At 38.2% G+C, this 27,773-nt stretch overlaps 1 protein-coding gene across 7 annotated transcripts in view; it reads right to left on the reverse strand.

Moving 5' to 3' along the window:
• The window catches only part of LOC134343948 (ADP-ribosylation factor-like protein 15), a 278,874-nt gene that overhangs the window by 156,255 nt on the left and 94,846 nt on the right, over positions 1–27,773 (reverse strand). For all 7 annotated transcript variants that reach the window (XR_010017347.1, XR_010017346.1, XM_063042915.1 and 4 more), the window contains exon 2: positions 1,625–1,769. Coding sequence is in view for 5 of the 7 variants with exons in the window: in XM_063042915.1 (XP_062898985.1) it covers positions 1,625–1,769 (145 nt within the window). In the remaining 2 variants the exon portion in view is untranslated. The remainder of the gene's footprint in view (positions 1–1,624; positions 1,770–27,773) is intronic.

Raw genomic sequence — 27,773 nt, forward strand, 5'->3', positions numbered from 1 at the left:
ACAATGGAAACATTATGAAAGTAATGTTAACAGATAACAGGAGGAATTCAGTTGAACCCAAAAATCTGAAATAAAATTATAACATTTTGGGAACAGTGAATCTCTAATAGGATGGGGGTCAGAATTAGCTTGCTGAAAAGCTGCTGGTGAAGCTATGTGTTTCATAATAGTAATGAGGGTAGCTAGGACGGATAAAAACAAATGAGAAGTGCACATCTATAAAATGCAGGTCAGAGTGGTAAAAAAAATGTCCAGCCAATAAGGCCACTTTTCTTTCCCTAATTACACAATTAACCTAGAATTATGGTATAACAAAACTAAAATAATGATATCTCCTTTGTGCTATCTTTCCCTCCCCTATATTTTCTCTGACTTAAAAGTAATTCGTTTTCTTACTTTCCAACTTCTGAAAGACCTTCCTTCAAGGTGAAATACTAAAATGTTTTTCTTTCCACAGATGCTGCCCAAGCTGCTGAGCATTTTCAGACGCAAACACGAGGAATTCTGCAGATGCTGGAAATTCAAGCAACACACATCAAAGTTGCTGGTGAACGCAGCAGGTCAGGCAGCATCTGCTTTGTTTTCATTCAGGTCTCCAACATCTCCAGTTTTGTTTTTTCATTTCTGAAGACCATGGAACTCTGTCTGGGGATCTTGACTATTCTGATTATTTTAGCCTGCACTCACCAAGATGTCATTTTTTTTGCATGATTGAAAGTGAATACTTATAAAGTTAATGAAAATGAATGACATCTTTGACTCAACAACTAAGCAAACAACACACCCTGGACATCACCTGTTCCAACTCCTTCCTTCTGGTAGGCGCTTTAGATCATTGTATGCCAGGACAAATAGGTACAGTTTATTTCCGTATGCCATCTGAACACTTGAATTTTAGTCTATTCTAAACGAAGTGCTCCTGTACATACACAGGTATACCTCATTGTATATAGTTCACAATTATTTGCACTATTGTTTTGTTTGCTTTTTGATTCTGTACAGCGAGAGCTCAGGGAAACCGACATCAAATTCCCTGTATGTGTCCACATACTTGGCGATAATAAAGGATTCTGAGTCTGATTCTGAAAGTAGCTGAGCCATCTTGTGTGAAGCTATAGTTAAGAATGCTGGACATTTTCCCAATAAGAACATCTCAGAAGTTGAAAACAATCCAAACTATATGTCCATTAAAGATCAGAATTTTTTTGATAGGAAGGATCGTAAATCAAATCCTGTATCAGAAGATAAATATAAAACTCATTGGGAAATAGGAAGAAGTGCTCTTTATGACGCCCCAATAGTCCAATGCTGGACAACTGAAGGAAAGGGCAAAAGGGAGACATGGTAAAAAGCAGTACAGAAAGATAAAAGTCATGCACTGCATCAGCTATCAAAAAAAATTACTGATCTGTATTAATACTGCACTCTTGAAGGAAGCTATTTGAGGTACAGATGATTTGGTGAAGGAATCACCTCCTTAGTCATTTGCCACCAGTATTTAAAAATGACACTATAGGCACTGCTCTCATACAATTAAAATTTATTTTTGCTCATCAGACTTCAGTTTACACATTTCTACAGCTATGTATTTTATACATAATAGAACAATTAGTGAATTTCTTACCTGTTGTGGGTATAATACTGTCTGTACTTTCACTACAGAGCTGTGTAAGCAAACTTGACTTGCCAGATCCCGTAAGACCAACGCAGACGACATCATATTCTGTTCGTGGTGAAGGCGGCCCTTTGCAGCACAAGGTTCGAAAACACTTTGGAAAAGGAGAACATCTTTAAAAATATATTGTTTTGAAAAACTGGATTCCAACAGATTAAATTTAGTAATCATGAAAAACTTAGGATCTGGAGAGAAAATAATTCCATCATTTTTTAATCATCCTATGAATTCAACATATCCGTTTCCCTTTATGATACTTAGATTTACATCATCCGTTTTTATTGATCCTGTACTCCAAACAAAACCATCTCCTGTTTTCCCAATTTCCTTCTGTTCTCTTGACTCAGTAAGTAAAAAGTTACACTGATGTTTTGAAGGATTTATCTGTATTTACCATATATAAATACTGCATTGTAGTCTAATTTTGCTTTAATTCTCCAGCTTAATCAACTGACTTTTGCTATTCGACTCTTTAGGTCACTATCTCCATTCTGACTTAACTGGCCTCATTTGTTTACTGTCTCAATATTGATTTGCACTAAACAAAACCTTCCTGTATTGTAAAATTATCTGTTTCAGAAGAAATAACTCAATTTGGCACCAAGCCACCAAAGTGCAGGAAGCTGAAGATGTGATAAGATGTATAAGAAAACATCTTAAAAGACAGAAGAGGAGATGTGGTCAAAATCTAAGGAATGATTCCAGAGTTTGGGGCTGAGTAACCTGAAAACATGACTACCATTGGTATTACGATTAATGGGGGGGGGGGGAAGAGAGGGAATAAGAACTGAGAAAGTACAGCAACCTAGAGGATTCATTGAGTAACATGTTAGGGATCTGTTTCTAATCCAGATTTCCAGCCTCTTTCCTCGTTCTGATGAAGGATCACAGACATGCAATATTGATAGATTCTCTTTCCACTGATGTTGCCTCCTATACTATCTTTAATTTCAGACTGCCAGCTTCCATAGTGGTATTTTTTTTAAATGTTCAGCCTCCAAAGAATAGTCTACATAAATTTCTGGCAGATGAGACATCAATCTGAGCCCCAAGGCAGCCAAAAGAAAGCACCTGGCAATATTTTGAAGAGAAGAGGAATTGTCCCATTTACCCACACCAATGTTACTAAAACTACATAATTACAGCAACTATACTTTATAAACTATTAGGCCACTAAGTACTGTGAAACATCCTATAGTTATGCAAGTGAGTTTTTTTAATACTTCAATTGATTCAGCACCAATATCCATTCTTGAAGAAAATACTACAAACCAGCCCACAAGAGAAATTCTCTCTCTCTCCTCCCCATGGAGTTATATAACAAAGCCAATTAAAAAATATTTTATTGGACTAAAACTGTTCTCCTGTTCCCTGGAAGAGTAGCCCAAATGTCTATAAGTGGGTTTGTCTTACCCACGGACATTGATTTAACTGTCACTTTCACATCATCAATAGAGTGTTCACTATGCTTTCTACAGGACGTAAAGAACAAAATTGGATTTGAGAAAACAGGACTTTTATGCATCATCAATTTTGACATATAAATTTCAAGAGCATCTTGAAATGGATAACTTAGATTTATTAGTCCCTTTCTAGATCAAATCAAATTTTGCATAGTCATGTGGAAAAAGATAAAAGTTACTCTTTTCAACATTTTATAATACTAGTGTACAACACAAAATCATTTGGAAACGGGTAAATAACTGAAGGAGATGTCCTATTAAACTACAATAGTTAGTGCAAGTAACATAAAACTTGGAATACAGTAAACATTCCACTGGTACGAGCTCAGTCATACCATGAATTTGTTCATCCTTTTTAGCTACCAAAACTTAGGAAATCTTCCTTATTTAATGCATCAGTATTCATAATTGCAATCCTTGCAGTTGCTTAGGTCCCCAACACGTTTAACCTACCAAAAGTCTGACTAGTTTGGCTGATTTGTAATCCCAACTAAATCCCAATTATATTTACCTGTGGTTGGCCCTTCACACTTCCCAAATGCAGATTCCTTGGTTTAAATAAGCCAAGAGTTCTGGTATGAGTTTAAATGTCTTGCCAAAAAAAGACAAGTCACCTCATTGTGTATGCATTCAATGAGTCAGATACCTTAGTATTTTAAACTGTACATTTAGTAAGTCCCAAGTTACATTTCCATTTTCCCTTGGATAAAATGGTAGAAATCTTAGATCAAGCATTGAAGTTGATTAAAATAAAGCAGATATTTTGCATGAGACAGTTAATCTGACATCACCTGCTTTGTGAACATGATGTTTGAAGTTCTATTCAAAGTAAATTATCTGAGTATATTATGTACTTCTAAAGGATATATATGTTACCACATACTACCTTCAGATTCATTTCCCAGCAGGCAAAAAAGAAACAATAGAATTTAATGAAAAACTACACAAGAACAGACTAAGATTGACAACCAAAGTGCAAAAGAAGGCAACTGCAAATAAAAATAATACTGAGAACACAAGTTGTAATGAGTCCTTAGGTCAAAGAATCAGTTCAAGTAGTGCTGAATTAAATTATCCATGCCTGCACAGGACCCTGATGGTTGTAGGGCAATAACTGTTCCTGAACCTGGTGGTGAGGGACCAGATTCCGTAGCTCCTGCCTCATGGTAGTAGTGAGAAGATGACATGGCCTTGGATAGTGGAGGTCTTTGATGATGAATGCTACTTTCTTGTGATGAAGTTTAAGGGATTGGGGGATTCTCAGATTCCTGTAAACAATGGATTCAGTACCGACTATGTCTGTGACTGCAGTGTGTTTGAATAATGTCTCACAGCTGCTTTCTTTGGAGCAAGATAAGAGTTAAAGTTCACCCAGATCCACATAAGATGTCTCTGGGCTTTCCACACCTTTCGATTTTGACAAAAAGCAGTACCTGATGGAAATTAGACAGAACATACAGTTCTTAATTAAAGCACAAATTTGACAGCAGTTCTCATCTTTGTCAGTAAGTTGTGGCTCCAGTAAACCAGGTAGGACATTCCTTTCTTTCATTAAGGTGGCTGGAGTGTCTGACAAATTGATTGTTCTCTGTATCAATAGTCCATTGACTTGACCCAAATAGTTATCAAACTGATTGTTCTTTTGTATCGGTGGCCTGATAACTTCTGACAATTCTGACATCAGGCAGTGAACTTGTAGGGCCGCCGGGGAGATGAGAAAGGTTCTCTCCCTGATGTCGGATCCAAGTTCACTCGCCGGCTGAGCTCGAAAAAATAAACAGGTGAAAAGATAAGTAACCATCTTTTTGTGCTGTCGTTATCTGATCCAGCAAAGTTACGTTTACACTTGTGCCAGCATTCCATGTAAATGTGGTTAGGGAAGAGCTTTGGCTGTGACAGACTATGCTGTATCCACCACTTTCTGTAGCTTTTTCTCGTTCCTGGGAACTGGTGTTTCCATAAAAGTCCATGATGCAACCAGTTAGGAAACTCTCTAATGTGCATCTACTGACGTTTATCAAAGTGTCTGATGACATACCAAATGCATGTAAACTTCTGGTGCATTTAACTGGCCTATCTCCTTCCAAACTAAAACAAACAATAATATGGAGTATAAGTGAATGGAATGGGCACTTAAGAAATAAATTTCACTTCAAGTCTCAACATACTGTATAATTCTCAGCACCACATTCAATGATAAATTTGAAGCTATAAAATTGCAATTACATAGACAAGCCTGAAACTGGACTATTTAAGTCAGTGAAATCATTTCCAGAGGCTGAATAGTCAATGAGTAAACATGTAATTGACAAATAAATCACCAATAATATTATAGAAAGAGATTTGGGATATATTGATAGGTGGTAGATACAGTTTGAAATACAGTCTTCATAACCAAATCAAAGAAAAAATAAAACATGGGAGCAGAATTAGGCCACTCAGCCCCTCTGAGTCCACTCTGCCATTTCATCACAGCTGATCCTGGATCCCATTCAACCCCATTCACCTGCCTTCTCACCACATCCATTAATGCTCCAAACAATCAGGATTCTATCAGCTTCTGCTTTAAATATACCATCGGACTTGGCCTCAACCGCTGGCTGTGGCAGAGCATCCACAGATTCACAACTCGCTGGCTAAAAAAATCCCTCCTCACCTCTGTTCTAAGAGATTGCCCCTCAATTTTGAGGCTGTGCCATCTAGTTCTGGGTACCTCCACCAGAGGAAACATTCTCTCCACATCCAATTTATCTAGTCCTTTCAACATTCGGTGGGTTTCAATGAGATCCCCCACATTCTTTTTAATTTCAGTGAGTACAGGCACAAAGCTGCCAAACGCTCCTCATATGTTAACCCCTTCATTCCTGAAATCATCCCCGTGAGCCTCCTCTGAACTCTCTCCAATGACAATACATGCTTTCTGAGATAAGGAGCCTAAAACTGTTGACAATACTCCAACTGTATCCTAACTAGTGTCCTATAAAGCTTTAGCATTACCTCCTTGTTTTTATATTCTATCCTCCTTGAAATAAATGCTAACATTGCATTTGCCTTCTTTACCACACTCAACCTGTGAATTAACCTTTTGATGTCCTGCACAAGGACTCTCAAGTCCTTTTGCACCTCTGATGCTTGAATTTTCTCTCCACTTATACATTTTCAACACTGTATTTCATCTGCCGCTTTTTTGCCCATTCCTCCAATTTATCTAAGTCCTTTTGCAATCACATTGCTTCCTTGGAACTACCAACCCCTCTGCCTATCTTTGTATCATCTGCAAACTTTGCAACAAAGACATCAATTTCATTATCTAAATAATTGACAAACAATGTGAAAAGTAGCAGTCCCAATACTGACCCCCTGAGGAACACCACTAGTCACTGGCAGCCAATCAGAAAAGGCCCCCTTTATTGCCACTCGCTGCCTCCTGCCTATCAGCCATACCTCTATCAACGCATCTTTCCTGGAATGCCATGGTATTTTATGTTGTTTAGCAGCCTCATGTATCGCACCTTATCAAATGCCTTCTAAAAATCCAAGTAAATGACATCCCTGCCTTTCCTTTGCCCACCTTGCTTGTTACTTCTGCAAAGAATTCCAAAAGATTTGTCAGACAAGATTTCCTTTTACTGAAACCATGCTGACCGACTTATTTTATCACCAGTCTCCAAGTACTCTGAAACCTCATCCTTAATAATGGACTCCAACACTCTCCCAACCACTGAGGTTAGGCTAACTGACCTATAATTTCCTCGCTTTTGTCTTCCTCCCTTCTCAGAGTCACAATACAGCAATATTTTGGGGTTTGAGGGAAGTGCAAGGGAGTAGTATGCATGTCCTTCAAATTGCTGGCTCGGAGTTGTTGCAGCGACTGGCCTCCAGAGCTGTACGATTGTAAATTCCAAGGTCTTGTAAAGGTTAGGTCAGTGACAAAATTAGTGGATGGGGGTTGTTTCTTAAATAATTTCCATGGACTTGATAGACCAGGTTGAGATTGAAGACAGTTTATTAAGTTGGCTAGCAAAATAGCCACTCACAGGAGATAGAAAGTAGGAGTAACTGGCAGTCACTCAAATAGGCAGGTTGGGACTAGCGGGATATGATTGCAGCCACAACTTCACATCACATTTATAAATGATTCACATTCTGGGGTAGAAAAATAATTTATCAATGGTACATTTCAGAATCTGGGCTTGGGAGCATCAAATTACTCATGATTGAAAGAAATAATAAACTAGATGGCATATTGAACTTTGTATCTAGCTAGTATTAAATAAGCAAAAGTCAAGGAGTTGAATTTTCCTACATGTTTCTTGATTTCCTTTTGTAAATCAATCCTAGCAATCTCCTAGTTAAGCGGAACTAAAAAGGCTGGGCAAAATGCAAAAAGGGTATTTCAGTAAAAAGGGTAGTCCCATGGGCAAAGTTTCACATGACTGCTGCTGTAACACAAGAGTTTTATACACAGAGGATGCATACTCCTGTCAAGATTTCATAAAATAAATATCTAAATTGAGGAATAGCTGTACAGCTATATATAGCCTTGTTTAGATCACATCTACTGGTGTACCAGTTTCTTCCAGAATTAGGGGAGAATAAAACGTGGGATTAGTTTAGACGTATAACGGTTGGCATTGACCTGGTGGACCAAAGAGTGAGTTGCCACATGACAAGTATATCCTTAAGACGATATGAGAAAGTTAAAAGTTCAAAGTATACATTTATGGTGACAGATGGGAGAATCACAATAGATACAAAGAAACAATAGAATCAAAAGCTACAGAGACAAATAACATGCAAAAAAATGACAAATTGTGCAATAATAAGTAATAACTAGCATTGTGAACACAAGTTGTAGAGTCTCTGAAAGTGAGTTCATAGGTTGTCACAGAATCAGTTCAGTGTTGAGGTGAGTGAAGTTATCCACCCTGGTTCAGGAGCTTGATGGCTGAAAGGTAGTAACTGTTCCTGAACTTGGTAGTGTGGGACCCAAGGCTCCAGTAACTCCTTCCCAATGGCAGCAGCAAGAAAAGAGCATGGCCTAGATGATCCATAAGACATATGGGGGGGAGGGTCCTTGATGATGGATGCTGCTTTCCTGTGAGAGTGCTCCTTGTAGATGTGCTTAATGATGGGGGAGGTCTTTTCCTGCGATAAACTGCACCCACTACCTTTTGTAGACTTTCCAGTCATGGGCATTGGTGATCCATACAAGACGCAACCAGTCAGGAGAAGTTTGTCAAAGTCTCAGGTGACATACTGAATCTTCACAAACTTCTAAGTAGGGTGCTGTCATGCTTTTTCTTTGTAATAGCACTTACAGTACATTATGGTTGCAGGACAGATCCTCTGAAATAAGTACATTGAGGAACTTGAAGTTACTGACCCTGTCCAACTCTGATCACCTGATGAGGACTGGCTCATTGACCTCTGGTTTCCTCTTCCTATAGACGATCATCAGTTCATTGGTTTTGCAGCTGCTGATTGAGAGATTGAAAATCCAGTTGAATGATGCCAGAAAAGCAATCTCCCTCCTATATGCAGATTCATCACCAGCTTTAATTTGTTTAACGACAGTAGTGTTGTCAGCAAACTGCATGTGAGGAAATTGAGGATCCAGTTACACAAGGTGGAATTGAGGCCTAGGTCTCAATACCTGTACACACCAATTGTTTTTGAGCTCTCACCAGGGCTCAATTTCTTGAGTACCAATGTTGAACAATACTTTTCAACACTGGTACTCAAAACTTCCTACAACACAAGGACATATAATTTGCCTTCCTAACTGCTTGCTGAACCTAAAAGTAACTTCAGTGATGTCTTCAAGTATAATTATGCGTCTCTGAAACACAAACTACTTTCTATTTAAAAAGTACTCAGCTTCTCTATTAACATAGATGTTCACATATTTTTCCACATTATGTTAAAGTTCCAAATTTACTGATGACAGAGCTAGGTGATGAAATGCATGGGCACATCCCTAAACATTCTCTACACTTGAACCTTTTATCTCTTTCATCAATACAAATTGAGCAGCTGGACATCCATCACTAATCCATGTAGTACCTCACTAGCCACAGTTTCCCTATCCAAAAATGACCAACTCCTCTCATTTCTAACCAAGAACATAAGAAATAGGAGCAGGATAGGCCATCTGGCCCGTCGAGCCTGCTCCACCATTCAATAAGATCATGGCTGATCTGGCCACAGTCTCATCTCCAACCTACCTGCCTTTTCCCCATAACCCTCAATTCCCCTACTATGCAAAAATCTATCCAACCTTGTCTTAAATATACTGAGGTAGAATCCACTGCTTCATTGGGCAGAGAATGCCACAGATTCACCGCTCTCTGGGAAAAGCAGTTCCTCATCTCCATCCTAAATCTACTCCCCTGAACCTTCAGGCTGTTAATCATTCTTCAATAACAAATATAGCTGTCAATAGCGAGCACTTTAATTTTGTTAAATAATTTCATGTGGCACCTAACTGTAGCCCTTCTCAAAGCCCAAAAGCACTACCTCAACTGATTTGCCCTAACCTAGCCAAAAACTGCATCTGACCAGTCAAAAATGCTGTTTTCATCAATCCATCTTCATTGTCCTAATGAATATAGCAAAATGAAACAGTGTTCCTCTAGGGCCAAGGTGCAAAACACATTACCAACAGCACACATGGTTACAATGGCAGAGAAACAAAATCACAAAGAAAAAAAACAACCCAAGTGCCCAAGTGGCATAACTGTAGAATGCAGACGCAAGAGGTACTGCAGATGCTGAAAATCTAGAGCGAGACACACACAATGTGCTGGAGGAACTCAGCAGATCAGACAGCATTTATGGATGGGAATAAAACAGTTGATGTTTTGGGTGGGACCCTTCATCAGGAGTGAAAAGGAAAGGGGGAGAAGTCAGAAGAAGCTGGTGGGTAGAGGTGTGAGGGGAGGAAGTAGTACAATGTGGCAGGTGATAGGTGAATCCAGGGGAGGGGGATGGAGTGAAGTAAGGAGCTGGGAAGTTGATTTGTGGAAGAGATGAAGGGCTGGAGGAAAGGGAATTTGAGAGGAGAGGACAGAAGACCATGGAAGAAAGGAAATGGGAAAGAAACACTGGAGGGATAATGGGCAGGTAAGTAGAGGAAAATAAGAATGGGGAATGGAGAAAGGGGGAAAGAAGGGTTGGCGGCAATTACCAGATGTTCAAGAAATCGATGTTCATGCCATCAGGTTGGTGTCTATCCAAACAGAATATAAACTACTGCTCCTCCAACCTGAGCGTAGCCTCATCGTAGCAGTAGAGGCAGCCATGGACTTCAGAATGGGAAGGGGAAGTAGAATTGAAATAGGTGGCCTCTGGAAAACCCCACTTTTTGTGATGAACATAGTGAAGGTGCTCAAAATGGTCCCCCAATCTAGGTCAAGTTTCTCTTATATACAGGAGCCCACATCGAGAGCACTGGATACAGTAAATGAACCAACAGATTTGCAGATGAAGTGTTGCCTCACCTGGAAGAACTGTTGGGGCCCTGAATGGTAGTGAGGGAGGTGTAGGGGCAGGTGTGGCACTTGTTCTGCTTGCAAGGTTAAGCGCCAGAAGGAGATCAGTGGGGAGGGACGAGTGGACAAGGGAGTCATATGCAGAGCGATCCCAGCGAAAAATGGAGTGGGGTGGGGGGAGGGGAGGGAAGGATGTGCTTGGTGGTGGGATCCCATTGGAGATGGCTGAAGTTACAGAGAATTATGTGCTGATGCGGAAGCTTGTGGGATGATTGGTAAGGATAAGAGGAACCCTATCCCTGGTGGGATGGCAAGAGGATGGGCAGAAGTGCGCAAAATGGAAGAGATGGGGCTGAGGGCAGCACCCTTCTTTGAAGGAGGACATCGGAAATGAAAAACCTTACCCTGAGAGCAATTGTGGCAGAGAAGGGTGGAACTAAGAAAAGGGAATGGCATTTTCATAAGTAACAGGGTGAGAAGAGGTATAGTCCAGATAGCTGTGAAAATCAGTGGGCTTATAAAAGATAACAGTAGATACACTATATCTGGAGATAGAGACAAAAGATCAAGAAAGGGGAGAGAAGTGTCAGAAACAGACCAAGTTTTTTGATCGAGGAACGACTGAACAGGCGCGTGGACGTCAGTGAGTTAGACCGGTGGGAAGAGTTTAAAAAAAAAAGTTTTATACAGCAGGCAACAGTGTAGAGGGAGACAGAGTAGGAGGGCTTTGGCGATAATGGGTGGAGGCAAGGTAGATTACCTGTGAAGAATAGAAACAGGAAGTATGTCTGTCAGGCCGGTGTTCTGTGCTAGTTTCAGATGTGGGAAGTCCAGGAGACTCCAAGCCTCCCGGAGGGCCACATGTGTGCCAGGTACGTCAAACTGCAGCTCCTTAGGGACTAGGTTAGGGAACTGGAGCTGCAGCTCATTGACCTTCGTCTGGTCAGGGAAAGTGAGGAGGTGACAGGGAGGAGCTATAGGCAAGTAGTCACACCGGGGCATCAGGAGACAGATAAGTGGGTAACAGTCAGGAGAGGGAAGCAAAGAATCAGATACTGGAGAGTACCCCTGTGGCTGTCCCCCCAACAATAAGTACTCTTGTTTGAGTCCTGCTGGGGGGGGGGGAATGGCCTACCCAGGGGAAGAACAGCGGCTGCGACTCTGGCACAGGGTCTGGCCCTATGGCTCAGAAGGGTAGGGAAAGGAAGAGGATGGCAGCAGTAATAGAGGACTCTATAGTTAAGGGGTCAGACAGGCAATTATGTGGACACAGGAAAGAAACACAGATGGTAGTTTGTCTCCCAGGTGCCAGGGTCCGGGATATTTCTGATCGCGTCCATGATATCCTGAAGTGGGAAGGAGATCAGCCAGAGGTCATGGTACATATTGGTACCAACGACATAGGTAGGAAAAGGGAGGAGGTCCTGAAAACAGATTACAGGTAGTTGGGAACAAGTTGAAAAGCAGGACCACGAAAGGTAGTAATCTCGGGATTACTACCTGTGCCATGTGACAGTGAGTATAGGAATCCTGTAGAGTGAAGTGGAGGATAAATGTGTGGCCGAGGGATTGGAGCAGGGGGCAGGGATTCAGATTTCTGGATCATTGGGACCTCTTTTGCGGCAGGCATGACCTATACAAAAAGGACAGGTTGCACCTGAATCCAAGGGGGACCAACATCCAGGCAGGGAGGTTTGCTAAGGCTATTGGGGAGAGTTTAAAATAGAATTGCTGGGAGTAGAAACCGGACTGAAGACATGGAGGAAGAGGCGGTCGGTTCACAAATAGAGAAAGCTTGGAGACAGTGTGAGAGGGAGGATAGGCAGGTGATAGAGAAGGGATGCGCTCAGACCGATTGTTTGATATGTGTCCATTTTAATACAAGCAGTATCATGAGCAAAGTGGATGAGCTTAGACCGTGGATCAGTACTTGGAACCATGATGTTGTGGCCATTACAGAGACCTGGATGGCTCAGGGCAGGAATGGCCACTTAGAGTGCCAGGCTCCAGACGTTTTAGAAAAGGCAGGGAGGGAGGCAAGCAGGCAAAAGAAGTGGGGGTTTAGCACTGCTGTTCAAAGATAGTGTCACGGCTGCAAAAAAGGAAGAAGTCATGGACTGTCTGTGTGTGGAAGTTAGGAACAGGAAGGGGTCAATAACTCTTACTAGGTGTTTTTTTTAAATAAATAGACCACCCAACAGTAACAGGGCAGATAGGGAGACAGATTCTGGAAAGGTGGATCCTTTTAAAGTTAACTTTTTACTGTTAATTGATCATGTTAAACAGCTGCTTACTAAATGGTCCCCATTGTCCTTATCATTGATTGGTCGAATTAATGCCATTAAGATGATTATTTTACCTAAATTTCTGTATCTATTTCAGGCAGTACCAATCTTCACCTCTAAAATTTCCCCTAGTGTTTAGGTCAGTGGTATGAATTTGATGGCAATCCAACTATCTGATGGAATTGTGAAAAATGGGTTACAGATTACAGCCATTAGTGGGGAACTGGGATTGTTCTATGAGGCTTGATGGACTGAAATAAACCCCTGGCCTCCTATATGCTAAAGATAGACAAAACATTTAACTTGGGGATGAAATGGAAAAACATCAAGAAGTGAATTCGATTGAAACAAATATAAAAAATGAGATAATTCATGAATCTAAAATAGATAAATGATTGTTAAAACTCTATTCTAAAATCCGTCTACCCAAAAACCGTGTTTAAGACTCCAGTTCAATATAAAGAACGCACTCCACTATCAGGATGCCAATTTTCCACATGAAATGTAAAACACATATATTCTCTGTATCCTCATTGATTTGGTCTACGGTATATTTTCTGAAGGGAATTGAAATCTTTATGGTGAACTGGTCAATATTTATTCCTCAATTCCAAACAGCAGCATCACATTTGCAGAAATTTGCTGTGTACAAACTGGCTGTTGTACTTCCAATACTGCAACAACAACTAAGCCTGTTACCCACCTTTATTCTGGAAAAATATTCAGAAACCAAATCCACGTCTAAATTACTGCACTGTCATGAAAATATGCTGGTGCAATATGTTTCACCACAAAACAAAAAATGCTTGAAGTAGTCAGCACATCACATACTTAATATTTCAAGCTGGCAACATACCTCTTAAAGTTCATGCTCTACTAGCGTAATAAGAATGAACAAAACTTGATCATACATTGAAGATTCCCATTTTAAAGTGATCAAGTCTGGCACATTTACCAGAGATTATTTAAGTGAGAACTTATTAATTTTGATAACTTACTGATAAGAAAGCTTTCAGAAAACAAAGGTGCCACATCCTTTACAATTAGTGAGCCAATGTATTTATCCAGAATCATTGAATAATGCAGTGAAGTCTTAATATTAGGACTAAATATGTCAGTGCAGGAGAGAAGAATCTGCATAAGCTATACAAATGACCTTTTACAAGATACCAGCAGTCTTTCATCAAAATATTTCAAAGCAGTTCTTAATAGTCTACTGCAATTTATTTTATTACCAATCAATAAATCAGTTATTTTTCTAAATATATATTAAGATTTTAGATACTGCAGAATGAAAACTTGAATGTAATGTCAGCACTTAAAGGTTTCAAATACTTATACAGCCTACAATATTTCTAAAATGGTAGTTGCAGGTGTAGATGTTGTAGGAAACACTAGGTTGCTTAAAATAGCAAGTAAGCAAAACAAAGACCACTGCATCTTCTCAACCAACACTGGATTAACTATTAAGGGCCATAGTATAAAAATGCAGAATCCAAGGAAGAGTGCAGATAAATAGAATCCATTTGAGATTGTCCGAGCAAAATGCTGCCACCAAATTGATAGACCAGGTGGCAACCTCTTTTGTTGTTCATGGTAAAGAGTGAAGTCATGAGAGTCTACGTAATTTTCAAGTTATTGATATAACAGAAATAAACCTATTATGCCACATACATTAAAACCCATTTCTTTATGACGTAAAATGGACTTCTGAGAGCACCAAAACATGAAAACCTTCAGCTGAAAAATCCCAGCTACACCTCATCCCTGGTCTACATTCATGACTTCCAATTTTTTTCCTTCACACCCTCAGATTACCAGGTGTGCAACTGAAATTTGCAGATTGGGCATGGTAGATGGAGTCTCAGGGTAAAGATGAATGCACTGCACCCATCCTAGCTAATGGTAAATAAAAATAACTCATTTTTGTGATTTTTTTTTAAACATCTGGCAGAGAAATTATACAGTTTACACCTTGATTTTACATCTCAACAGCTCTTCAGCCACACCTACAAAATATGCTTTCTGTAAACAATGGACAAAATTAATTCATTATGCTTAGCTAACAGTAGAGCAATTTTAATATACTTTCATAAATTCCAGTTGGCTGTGTTTTAAAACTTTAGAGGACAAATGTTCAGAACTAGTTTTATTTTATTATTTCTAATGGCCAGGACGTGGCCAAGAGCAAACTTGACCTTATATACCCTGTCAGTAACTGGCAATGTGCCTCCAGAACTTGATTAATAAATTCTTACTCTGGCAACTATAGCTACAGGAAACTTCCAAATATGCTTTTCACCTTTTCCAGCATTTGGAAGAACGGCAACTAAAACATTAAAAGCCTCATCCAAAATAAATAGTCCATATGTGAAATCCATTTAGCAGACCATGTTGTGAATTATAAACATTTTTTTAAAAATGTTATTTGAAGAACACAGAATGAAGTGTTAGAAAAACATAATCACACATAGCAAGCTTAAGTTTTTAAATTGAAGATTGCTGTTATTGGTCAATTGAGGAATAGCAGCAGAGCAAAAGGTTAGAGATCCACACAGCTGACCTCCAAACCTTTTCAAATCTCCCAGTTACAGTGCATAGATGGGGAGGGGGCTGAAATGTACTGCCAGGCACTCTGCAGCTAGTTGATTTTCTTACAGGCCTACTGGGTAGTCATTAGCACGCTCCAGACCATATCAATGAAAACAACATGTAGAAACTAAAGCCAATTTGCCCAAATAGTTCCAGCAATTTGTTTTGCTTATAATGTTGTACTGATTATACTCAGGATCTCTAATCCTTAAATGAACTGATGATATCTTTTAATGTGCATCTGCAGCAAACTTAACTGTGGATCCCAGTTTATATGGCATGCTGTTTTAAAACAAATTGGCACAATACACCAGCATTTTTCTAATTCTTGACAAGTTAACTTTCAAATTTTTTTAAAAAGGTTTATACACAAAACAGCTACTCTTTCCTCCTGATTTCTTGGAATATGTTATTCATGTGAGCAGATGTGCAGAACATGAGTTAAAAGTATTCTAAAGTAGTAAACACCAAGGAGCGCAGCAAAAGCCTCCAGGAGTATGTAGATGGGCAAAGTTAGCCAAGAAGTGCGAATCAAGATTTACTACAGCTTAATAGCCTCCAGTTCTGTTCAAGAAATATTAGAAGCATAGTAGGCAGTTACTGGAATGGTACCAGGTTGAAAGCCTTTAATTATATTTAAAAATTCAAGCAGTTCAAGTTTTGCTCAGTTTATAGCAGAGTTGTTAAGGGAAGACTTTACAGGAGGTGTGGAAAAGAAATGTTTTAATAAATAAGGAGAAGCAGGGCTGGCAACCAAATAAAATAGATTTACAATGACTGGCAAAAGACAGAAGTGATATGAGAAAGTTACAAATATATGAAAATGCGGCAGTATGGAATTCGCTGCTGAACAGATGGTGGAAGCTTCCAAATATAAAACTTTAAAAGGAGTAAATGCACTGGTATGAAAAAAAGAGCAGGAACTGGACAAATCCTTCAAAGTACCAGCACATGCCATCCTCTGTTGCATATTCTAATAATTCCAAACTGTTCTAATAACACTGGATAACTTAAAGCTCATCTGTTTCATCAGCAATATAATTAAATGACATCCAAGTCCAGCCATTCAATCTTCAAAGGAATGCAATTTCATCTACTGGCAGAATACCTCAAGAAACATTAAATAGTCTGAAATTTTGTTTTCACTCATCCTTTTCTTTTGCAGTTCAGTAGCAGCTTCAAGTGCTCACAGATGCAGGCAGAAATCTGGAAATTACTATTCCATTTTGTCTAGTTTCTCCACAATTTTCAATCGTGAAATACAGAAAAAGGAGCAAGTTATGCTATTTTTCTTTGAAAAGTTAACAAATACTTTTGAGAACTATCCATTCAAGTGACATAAAACTTAAGGTTTGGGTTACCAATATATCTCCATTCTGACACAAAATCCATTTCTACAAGCATTCCCAACTTCAATAAATTAATGAAAGGAGCACTCATTTCTTTCAGTTTCATCTTCCCCTCTTTACTACCGCCTTGTCTTTGAATTTTTTCTTGGCATGGAAGTTTCTGACACGGCATATTTCAGCAGTTTGACTGGTTGAAGTGATGCACTTGGTTTCAAAATAGGACAAACTACAGATCCCCTGTAGAGGGCAATACACTATGACTGCAAGTTTCAGCACCAAGAATGTGGAAATAAATTTATGGATACTTGCAAGCAAAAGTGCAATATCCCATATTTCAGTCAACCAAATAATAGATGCAGTGGCCTGATAATGCATCCCACTTCTGTCAACAGCAAACCTCGAACTCCAGAACTCTCAAGAGTCCAAAGGACAGAGAAAGAAAACAGCCTTTAGCATGGTTAGCTTTAAAATGCAAGAATACAGGTGATAGAAAAAAAACCCTGTTTGATTGGAAGCTAATTTTGTATCAGGAATAATGCAGGAAGAAATTATAGTGGCAAATAAAATTCATATTAGTGCCTTTCTTCATAAGTGAGTATGTTGCAATTTATTTGCTGTTGCTTGAATAACTGATGGATATGCTTAGATACCAAGCAACAGGCAACCAATGCATTACATGCTGCAATACTAGAAATCCATACTGCCCATTTGTCAAGAAATGCAAATTGAAAATACGCCCCCCCCCCATTCCCTGAGAGCAAATTTTAATCAAATTTTATTCAGTACTCTAAATTTTGGGTATTGATTTGTGAGTTCTGTAAGGCAAATTCCCATTTCCCAAATGGCCATAACAGAGGTCAGCTGCATTTAGCTGCACAATTGACAAGTTGGAATAATAGCTCACTGCTGACACTTTAGGATTTCTCGCCCAACCCCCAACTCTCTACTGTCTATGCTTAAGAGCAAGATTCTTCTGGTAATAGATACTAAATATTAGTAGCATTCACTTCAAGTTTACTCCAGAAGGAAATTTCAAAACTGACAGCTAGTCTTTAGCAAAAATCAGGTTATATTGCTCAAATTTAAAAAAAACTTTGCAAGCATTCAAGTTTCACGCCATAGCATATCTAGCATCCATAGAGTGGTAGTGCTCAAAGGTCATATAAATGTAAATATATTATCATATTTAGTAGTTAGGGAACAAATTAACAGAAATAAAAACAAAAAATAAACCTATAAAACTCAGGTCAAGCAGCAACTGTGGGGAAAAAAAGGTCAACATTTCAGGTTTAAAACCCTTTGCTACAATGTTGAATGTTTCTCTTTCAATAAATGCTGCTTAACACATTTTCCCCCCAAAATTTTCCCCATTTTTCTTTCTGATTTCCAGCATCTACAGGTTTTTTCCCTCCATGATATAAACAGAGGGAATGTAATAAAACATTTGCTAGAGTATATGCTGAAAAACTCACAGCACAGTACAGACAAGGGGGGCACAGCCTTTAAACATTAGGGCAATGATCATTTAAGAGTGTAATCAGGAATAACACTCCCATACAACAGTGAAGGAAATCTGGAATACCTTCCCCAAAAGACTATAGATGTTCTGTCAGTTGAGATTTTCGGAACAGACATCGATGGATGTACGCTAAATACACAGTATAAAGGCAATATGGAGCAAAAGGCAGACGAAATGAATGAAGGTGCAGAAACACCATGAACAGAGTGAATGAGCAGGCACACTACCAGGTTTACTAATGGTTCAAAGAACTTGCATCAACAATTATGCAGCTTTTAAATAAGCCTGTGCTGATTAATGGTACTTGTCTGGGAATAATTGTCAAATAATATTAAATTTCTTTTTATGAATTAACTTGAAAACAGCTTCTTAAATCAATATGAAGCTCAGCTTTGTATTTTAACTCCCTTCAGTGATTTCCAGTGGTTATTTCATTGTTTCAAATACAATGATACAATATATTTAGATGATTTACCTAAATATCAGCATTCTTGTTGGAACATATATACAGCGATCCCAGAAGTGCTGTATTTGGGACTGATTGCTTTGTTATTTAATAATCACTCATACTCCCCAGGAGCAACCATCAGCTCCTTGCCTAACTCAGTTGCTCCAACAATAAATTTGAGACTGAAGGATCAAAGAAGATCTGGGCAGACTTGGAAAAACATTTCTGCTGAGAATGGACGAACTGCCTGTCAAAAGGTGATTCCCACTGAGTAGGGGGAAAGGCTCAAATTACTTCAGTGTACCAACATGAAAGTGCAAAATTCAGCCATAGTAATCCACATACATGTTTTTCTTTCCAGAAGGGGACAAATGGGAGACAGGGACATTGTTATAACTAAACTGATCCAGTCATTATCACATTAGGGATTTGAATTGCTTTAAAAAAAATGTATGGTTTAGTGAAGGTAATATGCCATTGTTCAAGTTCTAAATACACTTTAAAAAATAATTAAAGTCAACTAAATAAAATGAACATTTAATGGAACATCATCTAGAAAAACTCTGGAACATAAATCTTTGTGTCAGTGACAGGAAGGCTTTTGCCAACCATTACCATAAATCTGACAAACACTAATTTGATGGGAGCCTATATCTGTCTCCTGTGAGGCCAGTCTAGACAGTCTATTGAGAACTCCTACAACACAACTGTTTGTTTCCAGTAACACCATCTGGATATAGCAATCAGAGACTAATAGTTGTTCACACATGGATCAAAGAATGCACTAATTTCACAGGGTAATACTTGTGAAATATAGTTTAATACAATTTTTATCATCTGCAAGCAAGCAAAACAGAGAAAAGGCATACCAAATGAGGCTGCTTGTTGAAAAGCATTTTGACCACCCACTGTATCAAAAATGCTTATGTCACACTAGTCAAAGGGCTCCATCAAAGTGTTTCTTTATCAACTGATCACGAGGTTTGTATAAAATTAGAAAATTATTCTGGAGAAATCATGGAACACGCATCAAGGTAGACAGGCTCTGCCTATATTCATTGTACAAAAATAGACAGAATATTGCAAGCTTAAATCCTCAGATTTGCACATGACATAAAAAGGTCCTTTTGCATATGATGTGGAAGATCAAAGCCTAGAGGGACCCCTATTGTGCTTTAATGAAGACTGCAATCTTATGTGCACAACAGAACAAAACTGGGGACATGATTGGTATGCTGCACAAAATACCAACTTCTCTTTCATTTGTAGTTTTATTTCCCTTAATCAATTGTATTCACAACTCATTTCAGCTGAAATTTTAATACCAATATTTCTAAAACTGAAAGCACCTAATGCATATTTCAAAATCAGTGGCATGAATGTTCCCTTTTCAAATTCTACTAATTTTACATAAATTGTGTATGACTATGAATGAATTTACTGCAGAAGTCCACTGATCAAACATCGGAAGGTTGATAAAGAAACCAACGTACTAGAATAACATTTAATGTAAACTGCAGGGCATTTGTGACATACTCAATTTGTAATGGGACAAATGTTTAACAAAATATGCAAAATGTCATACTGAATTTAAAAATAAGGCAAGATGGATACATGTTATATTAAACACTTTAAAGACAATTTGATACTGCTCCAAAGGAAAGCAACCATTTCATAGAAAAGAAATAACAGTAACATTATTAGGGGATGCAGTAAAGCAAGTTGACCTTGAAATATCTGAACACAAAACGAACTATTATAAACAGAATACCTAACAATACAAGTTTTTTTAAAAATCCACTACTTACGTACAAATCCACTACTTAAACTCCATAGACCATATTTCATGTGGCAATACATCCTATATTTCACAACACTTCTGCCATTTTCCACAACATTCAATAGATGATCACCTATTCATTCCTTGTATATTAAAAATCATCAGTTTTATCCAAGAATTTTACTTTATTGTTCTCATGAACTGGATCTCATAGTAAGTGGTTTTTAGACTATTGTTCATGATGTTAAATGAAGCAGGTAATAGGTCTCAGGGAATGGTGTCAGAGGCCAAAAGAACAATAGCTCCAATACCACACACAAAGGTCTGTGACCTACTTTAACTTGTTAAAAATAATATTTACGCAGAACTATAATCACTCCTTTAGTTTGCAGACTCAGTATTACAACAACACTTGGCCAAAGTTCTGAAAATATACAATCAATATTTTAAAATTATCACAAAATGTGTCAGAACTGCAACATCTCCATTGACTTAGGGTACAAGATCTGTCAACATCAATTCACCTCGTTCTTTCCTTCTCAACTTCAACAACTAGAAGCCATCAAAAAGTACTATAAAGATCACAACAATTGGCAAGCAAATTTGACTTCCCAAAATCATGGTTACAGGTTGTGAGTGTCAAGTTAATGTAAAAAAAAGTAGGAAACAATTTCAAAGGAAGAATACAAGCTAAAGTTTATGGTCAAAAGTCAGACGCTTTTTAAAAAAAGTTTAAAAATGTAAGTTGAAGAACATGCAGAAACCAGGAAAATGATTAAAAGGTGAAAATGCAGTCTGGCAAATCAGACTTGGAGAAAGCAACAACTAGAAAAAAACTCATGGAAAAAAAATGGGATACCAGGCTGAAAAATGCATCAATAATGGAGTACGCTGCAAGATAATAGGTAAATGGTCTTGCCCTTACTTTCAGCAGTGAAAGATTTTCTGCAAGCAATTGATGGCTTTAGTGTTTTTACAAAACACACAATGTGCTTTTCAGAGTCACGTCTGGCATGTCTGAGACAGTTTATCTTGAATACATAAATATCTGGAAAGACAAACCCAATCGTGTGACTTATTATACAGAGGACATTTATGATTGCTGAGGCTGTTATTATCCACAGTGATTCCTAACAAGACTGTCTGGAAAGACCAGCATCAAGTGGGAAGGACGGAATTTCTACATGCCGACTTTATGTTGTGATATAAAGATGGTGTGAAAATTAACAGCTGTTTTGTACTTACCTAATAGATTAGTTTCAATTTCCTATTTAAAAAAGGGGACTTGTAAGGGATAAAGTTTAAAAAATTTAAAAAGTTAAACCACAAACCTTAAATACAAGGTAATAGCTTGTTTATGGGCAATACTCAAATTTCTCAATTAAAATATTATATTAGTATTACTACATACCCTGCCAAATAAAGCCAGAAAGTTACACAAAAATATTGCCTTTTCCCAGCATTTAATTCTTAAAATGAGAAAAATTTTCTCAAATTATCAAATCAGGAACATTTGACAAAAACCAGCAGTGTCCATGTTACTGAGGCTGTGAAACTAATTTACAGAATGCATCAGCCCCTATGCAGAATGTGCAGACGTGAACAGAATCATGCATAATTTTAGAAAGAAAATATTGCCGCTAATTCATCAAACCACCATTTGGTTTTCTCTTCTCCCCATTCCCCCCCCCCAAGTACATTTCCCCAGATTAAAACCCTTTTCTCCCCCCAGGGTTTTGCCTACTCACTTAACCTGCATCTCTTTCTACAGAACTTTCATTCTACCTATACCTAGTATCACTAGCACGTATAACAATACCTTCATCCATGTCATGAATAAAAATTGGGAAAAATCGAGACTCCAAAACAGATCCATAAATTATTTGGCTAGTTAATCTTTCCAACTTGAAAATTAGTTTATCTGCACTCTTACTTGGGAATTATCCAGTTCTCTATGCTGATATATATTACCTTAGACCACAAGTACTTCTGTAGTTACCATTATTCTGATACTTTAATCAAATAACTTGGCGGGGGGGGGGAGAATTAAAGACAACACAGTTATAGCCACCCCCACCTTTACCTTCAATTTTCTAATACTCAAAAAATTCAAATAAACTTCCAAAATAATCTCTTTTTCACAAAAAGCTCATCTATGCTCAATGCCTCACTCCAACTTCCTTATAAACTGATACTAGCTTGTTCCCCAGTGACAGATGAAATTAGCTATAAAGGGACTTGTTAGTCTTCAGCCCTGTTATTTATCCTAATTCCTTTTCACTAGTGATGGAGCTTGCCCAGTTCCTCCCTACCATTTGCCCTCAGAATTCCATTAAATAGCTTCCAGCTTTTACAATGCAAAGGAAGATTGTATTCTCCTTCTTAAACCTTACTAAGTCTTTGCACACATTTCTAAAAATGCATACAATCCTTAACTGCTACAGTTATTCATAGATTACTCTTCTAAAATAGCATATTCCCAGATAGTTCTTAGAATAATGTAGAACCAGTCTGGAACTTGTTCTTACAGTTACCTCACTCTATTTGAGATGTCCAATCAATAAAAAATATTAAAATCACCCACAATCATTACAGAACACTTTGCTAAAATCTTGCTTTCTCTTGATTTATATTCTGCTCTACAGTGCAACCTTTAAACGGTCCACAACTATTCTTGACCAGTACTATTAGAAATATGGCATCTTGAATTACATATCCTGTAAAACTGAATACACAAGGTTAGAGATGTGCTACCTGAATAACATGGCAATACAATAAAACTGTACATTACATTTTGTACCGGTAAATATTCGTGCTGCTGTAGTGAAAAGAAAGTCACAGTACAACCTATGAACCATAAAGATGGAATTAGATTCTATGTTCAGGGAAAAATGCCCCCAATTTACAAGCCTAATACAACTGGACTAGAACTTGGATGAAGATAACGGTGCACATCATTAGCTTTGTAGAAACATGTTAATGAGTTACATGACAAAATTGTCTATCAATGTCTTAAGTTATACATTACCTTGTTAACTCCTTATTTCGGTATTAGAGTACAGTAACCAAACATCTGGATACTACCAAACATTTGCGGCAAAATGCGTATTCGGCCCTAAAAATTCCAACAAAAATAGAGAACAAAACACAGTACTTTTAGCCTAAAACCACTAAATGCAGATGCGAGAGTCAAAAAGTACACAAAACACAAAAGCAACATCCAACTGGAATAACTATGATCAGATATCCAGTAACACTTTTCTCGATGACACATCTCCTTCAACTACAGGAGATGTTAGCCTTTTCCTGGAAAAACATCGTCGCTTTTATTGTCATTTCAACCATAACTGTTTGTACAGTACACAGTAAAAATGAAACAACGTTCCTCCAGGACCATGGTGCTACATGAAACAACACAAAACTACACTAGACTACCTGAAACAACACAAAACTACACTAGACTTCAGACCTACATGGGACTACATAAAGTGCACAAAACAGTGCAAGACAGTACAATAATTAATAATTAAGACAATATGTGCAGTAAAGGACAAATTACAATATAATAATAAATGATGTAAATGTAAACAATGTTTTAGCAGGAATTGAGAAAGAAATGAGCAAAAATTGCAAAGGGAGTGGAGAAGATTCACTAGAATGATTCCGGGAATGAGAGGGTTAACATATGAGGAACGTTTGTCCGCTCTTGGACTGTATTCCTTGGAGTTTAGAAGAATGAGGGGAGACCTCATAGAAACATTTCAAATGTTAAAAGGCATGGACAGAGTGGATGTGGCAAAGTTGTTTCCCATGATGGGGGAGTCTAGTACGAGAGGGCATGACTTTAGGATTGAAGGGCACCCTTTCAGAACAGAAATGCGAAAAAATTTTTTTAGTCAGAGGGTGGTGAATCTATGGAATTTGTTGCCACGGGCAGCAGTGGAGGCCAAGTCATTGGGTGTATTTAAGGCAGAGATTGATAGGTATCTGAGTAGCCAGGGCATCAAAGGTTATGGTGAGAAGGCGGGGCAGTGGACTAAATAGGATAAAATGGATCAGCTCATGATAAAATGGCGGAGCAGACTCGATGGGCCGAATGGCCTACTTCTGCTCCTTTGTCTTATGGTGTTCGGGTTTGTGTGTCCCTGTGTTTCTGTGTGTCAGACTAGACTCTGGGAGTTGAGGAGTCTGATGGCTTGGGGGAATAAACTGTTATACAGTCTGGTCATGAGAGCCTGAATACTTCGGTGCCTTTCGCCAGATGGCAAGAGGGATAAGAATTTGTATGAGGGGTGCGTGGGGTCCTTCATAATGCTGTTTGCTTTACGGATGCAGCGTGTGGTGTAAATGTCTGTAATGGTGGGAAGAGAGACCCCGATGATCCCTTCAGCTGACCTCACTATCCACTGCAGGTTCTTGCGATCTGAACCAGGCAGTGATGCAGCTGCTCAGGATACTCTTGATACATCCTCTGTAGAATGTGGTGAGGATGGGGGGGGGTGGAAGATGGACTTTTCTCAGCCTTCGCAGAAAGTAGAAACGCTGCTGGGCTTTCTTTGCTATGGAGCTGGTGTTGAGGGACCACATGAGATTCTCCACCAGGTGAACACCAAGAAATTTGCTGCTCTTAACGATCTCTACAGATGAGCCGATGTTCAGCGGAGAGTGGTCGCTCCGTGCTCTCCTGAAGTCAACAACCATCTCTTTTGTTTAGATCCCATTCAGGTCTCGGCCCGAAACGTCGACTGTACCTCTTCCTAGCGATGCTGCCTGGCCTGCTGTGCTCACCAGCAACTTTTATGTTTGTTGCTTCAAATACAGGTTGTTGGCTCTGCACCAGTCTGTTAGCCGCTGCACCTCTTCTCTGTATGCTGACTTGTCGTTCAGGTACCACATGCCCACAAATCAATGAAATTACAAGAAATAATAGCAAAGAAGCCCTTTTTGCAATTACAATATCAAACCAAAATTCATTAATGGAATTTTATATACAATATAGGTCAGACTGCAACAATCCCATTAACAGCAAAGACAGTGACTATTTGTCATTATGGAGGAACAGCGCCACCTGTTGGCAACATTCATTTCCAGCACAACCATTGTACCAGTGACTGTAACTATTTATATTGGAAATATGTTGCAACTTGTGCAGTATAGTCAGGTATAGGTTGCTACAGGCCCATGTATACTGTTCCATGCTTTAGCTTGCATACAAAGGTATGAGGATTTTGAACTGCATTATCAGTCTAATTTGGAATTATGTAAGTATTAGAAAAATGTGATTATGTCATTGTAATGCACGAATTCCAGATCAGGATTACATTCCTTTTATGATGACTTTGTATAGATTTCAAACTTAATAATTAACTACATTATGTGAAATACTGCAGAAAATGTTGAAATTACTGAAAGGAAATTAGTTGGTTTACTTCATCTATTCTTATGGCTATACTTCAATTAGACTGACCTAATGCATCCCCAATGAGTTTTATTTTTTCCTCTATTTGCAAAGGTCAACCTTTTAAATGCAATTATCATTCTTTCAGTGGCTTTCCACATCCACACGTCATTCCTATCATTAATAATCTTTTACTGACATTCAGTAATTACAGCCTCATTTTCCACCTTACTTCTTAGATTACAAATCACTATTTACCTTGTCAAAACATTTAGAATTTAGAACTTGTATTAGGTATTTCAGACTTCCCCATTCCAACAAAAATATTCTCAGCCTCTCTCTTCGCATATATATCTTAATCCTGTCATCACCGAAATGACTTTAGTACACAAGTTTATTGTCATAGTAAAACACGATACTCAAAACTGCAAGCCACTGTTTATCATATGGTAGTTTAGCTGGTATTTAGGTTTATCATAATGCAATATAAAACTTAATCTTTAATAAATAGATGTTACTTTCACCATGGACTTGGGAACAAAAGATTCTCCCAAACCACCATCCCCCAATATAAATTATTAGAATTAAAAATCAGACAATTTTTGAATGGAGTAGATAGCCCAAGAGGCCAACCTTGTTTATTTCAAAATTAATTTTCCTGCTGGATAAGTGAATTATCAAATAAACAATGATATATAGCAATATAGACATCCTATCTGCTTTAAATTATTTGATCACCTGCCCAGATGTACAAAGTCTTCAAGCACAGCTGGAATTACTCAGCACATCAGACAGAAGAGAGAAAATGTAGAGAGAGAAAATTAGCTAATGTTTCAATTCAATGATCTTACCTCAAAAACGTTAATACTCAGACTAGTTAAGATTTATTTCAGATTTTCAGAATCTGCAGTTTCCTTTCCAATTCAAAATACAGTGGAATCTTGAAAACTCAAATGGATTTAAGTTTATCTCTGGTAGTTCAAAAGGTATTTTCTACAAATTTATCATTATCATTATTTTGTTTCTGTATTCAATGCACTTTGATACAAAAACAAAATTCTAAAAATGTAATGACTTAAACGCCAAAGATTTAACAAAGTACACCTCTCAATTGCTGATTTTTATCTAGTACTTCTCTTCCAATCTACAGTATACTTTGCAATTTCTGCTCCAAACTTACTTCTTCATACTTTTCCAAATTATAACTAAAATTACCCACACAATTTGTTAATCCTATCATGCATTACTACAATCTTGCAGTTTGCCATTGTCTTGACACTAGGAGGAATATTCTTTTAATAATCAGTTCAAAACGGCAACACATTTCACAATACAGACCCCTTGGACACAGTTAACAATAAATTCTCCAAACTATCCCTATATGCTAAGTACCTTGGTGATGTTCACAAACGTTATGCATCATAGTATTTAAGCCTATTGAATTCATTAAGGTACAATTTTCATTCCACGTTCATTCCAATAAATTGATATTTAAGCCAACTTTTTCAAATAAGATGAAGGCACAAAAGACTGTAAATGCTGGAATCTAGAGCTAGTGAGGAAAATAGACAGTTGATGTTTCAGTGCAAGACCCTTCATCTCGACTGAAAGATGGAGAAATAGCCAATATAAAGAGGTGAGGAGAAGGTGTGGAACGAGACTTGGCAAGTGATAGGTGGATCCAGGTGATCAGGCAGATGGAGTGGAGTGGGGTGGGTGGGGGGGAAGAGAGGGTGTCCACCAACCGCACAATCCACCTCCCTTATTTAAT

The sequence above is a fragment of the Mobula hypostoma genome, chromosome 3 (genome assembly GCF_963921235.1).
Source record: "Mobula hypostoma chromosome 3, sMobHyp1.1, whole genome shotgun sequence".
Classification (NCBI taxonomy): domain Eukaryota; kingdom Metazoa; phylum Chordata; class Chondrichthyes; order Myliobatiformes; family Myliobatidae; genus Mobula; species Mobula hypostoma.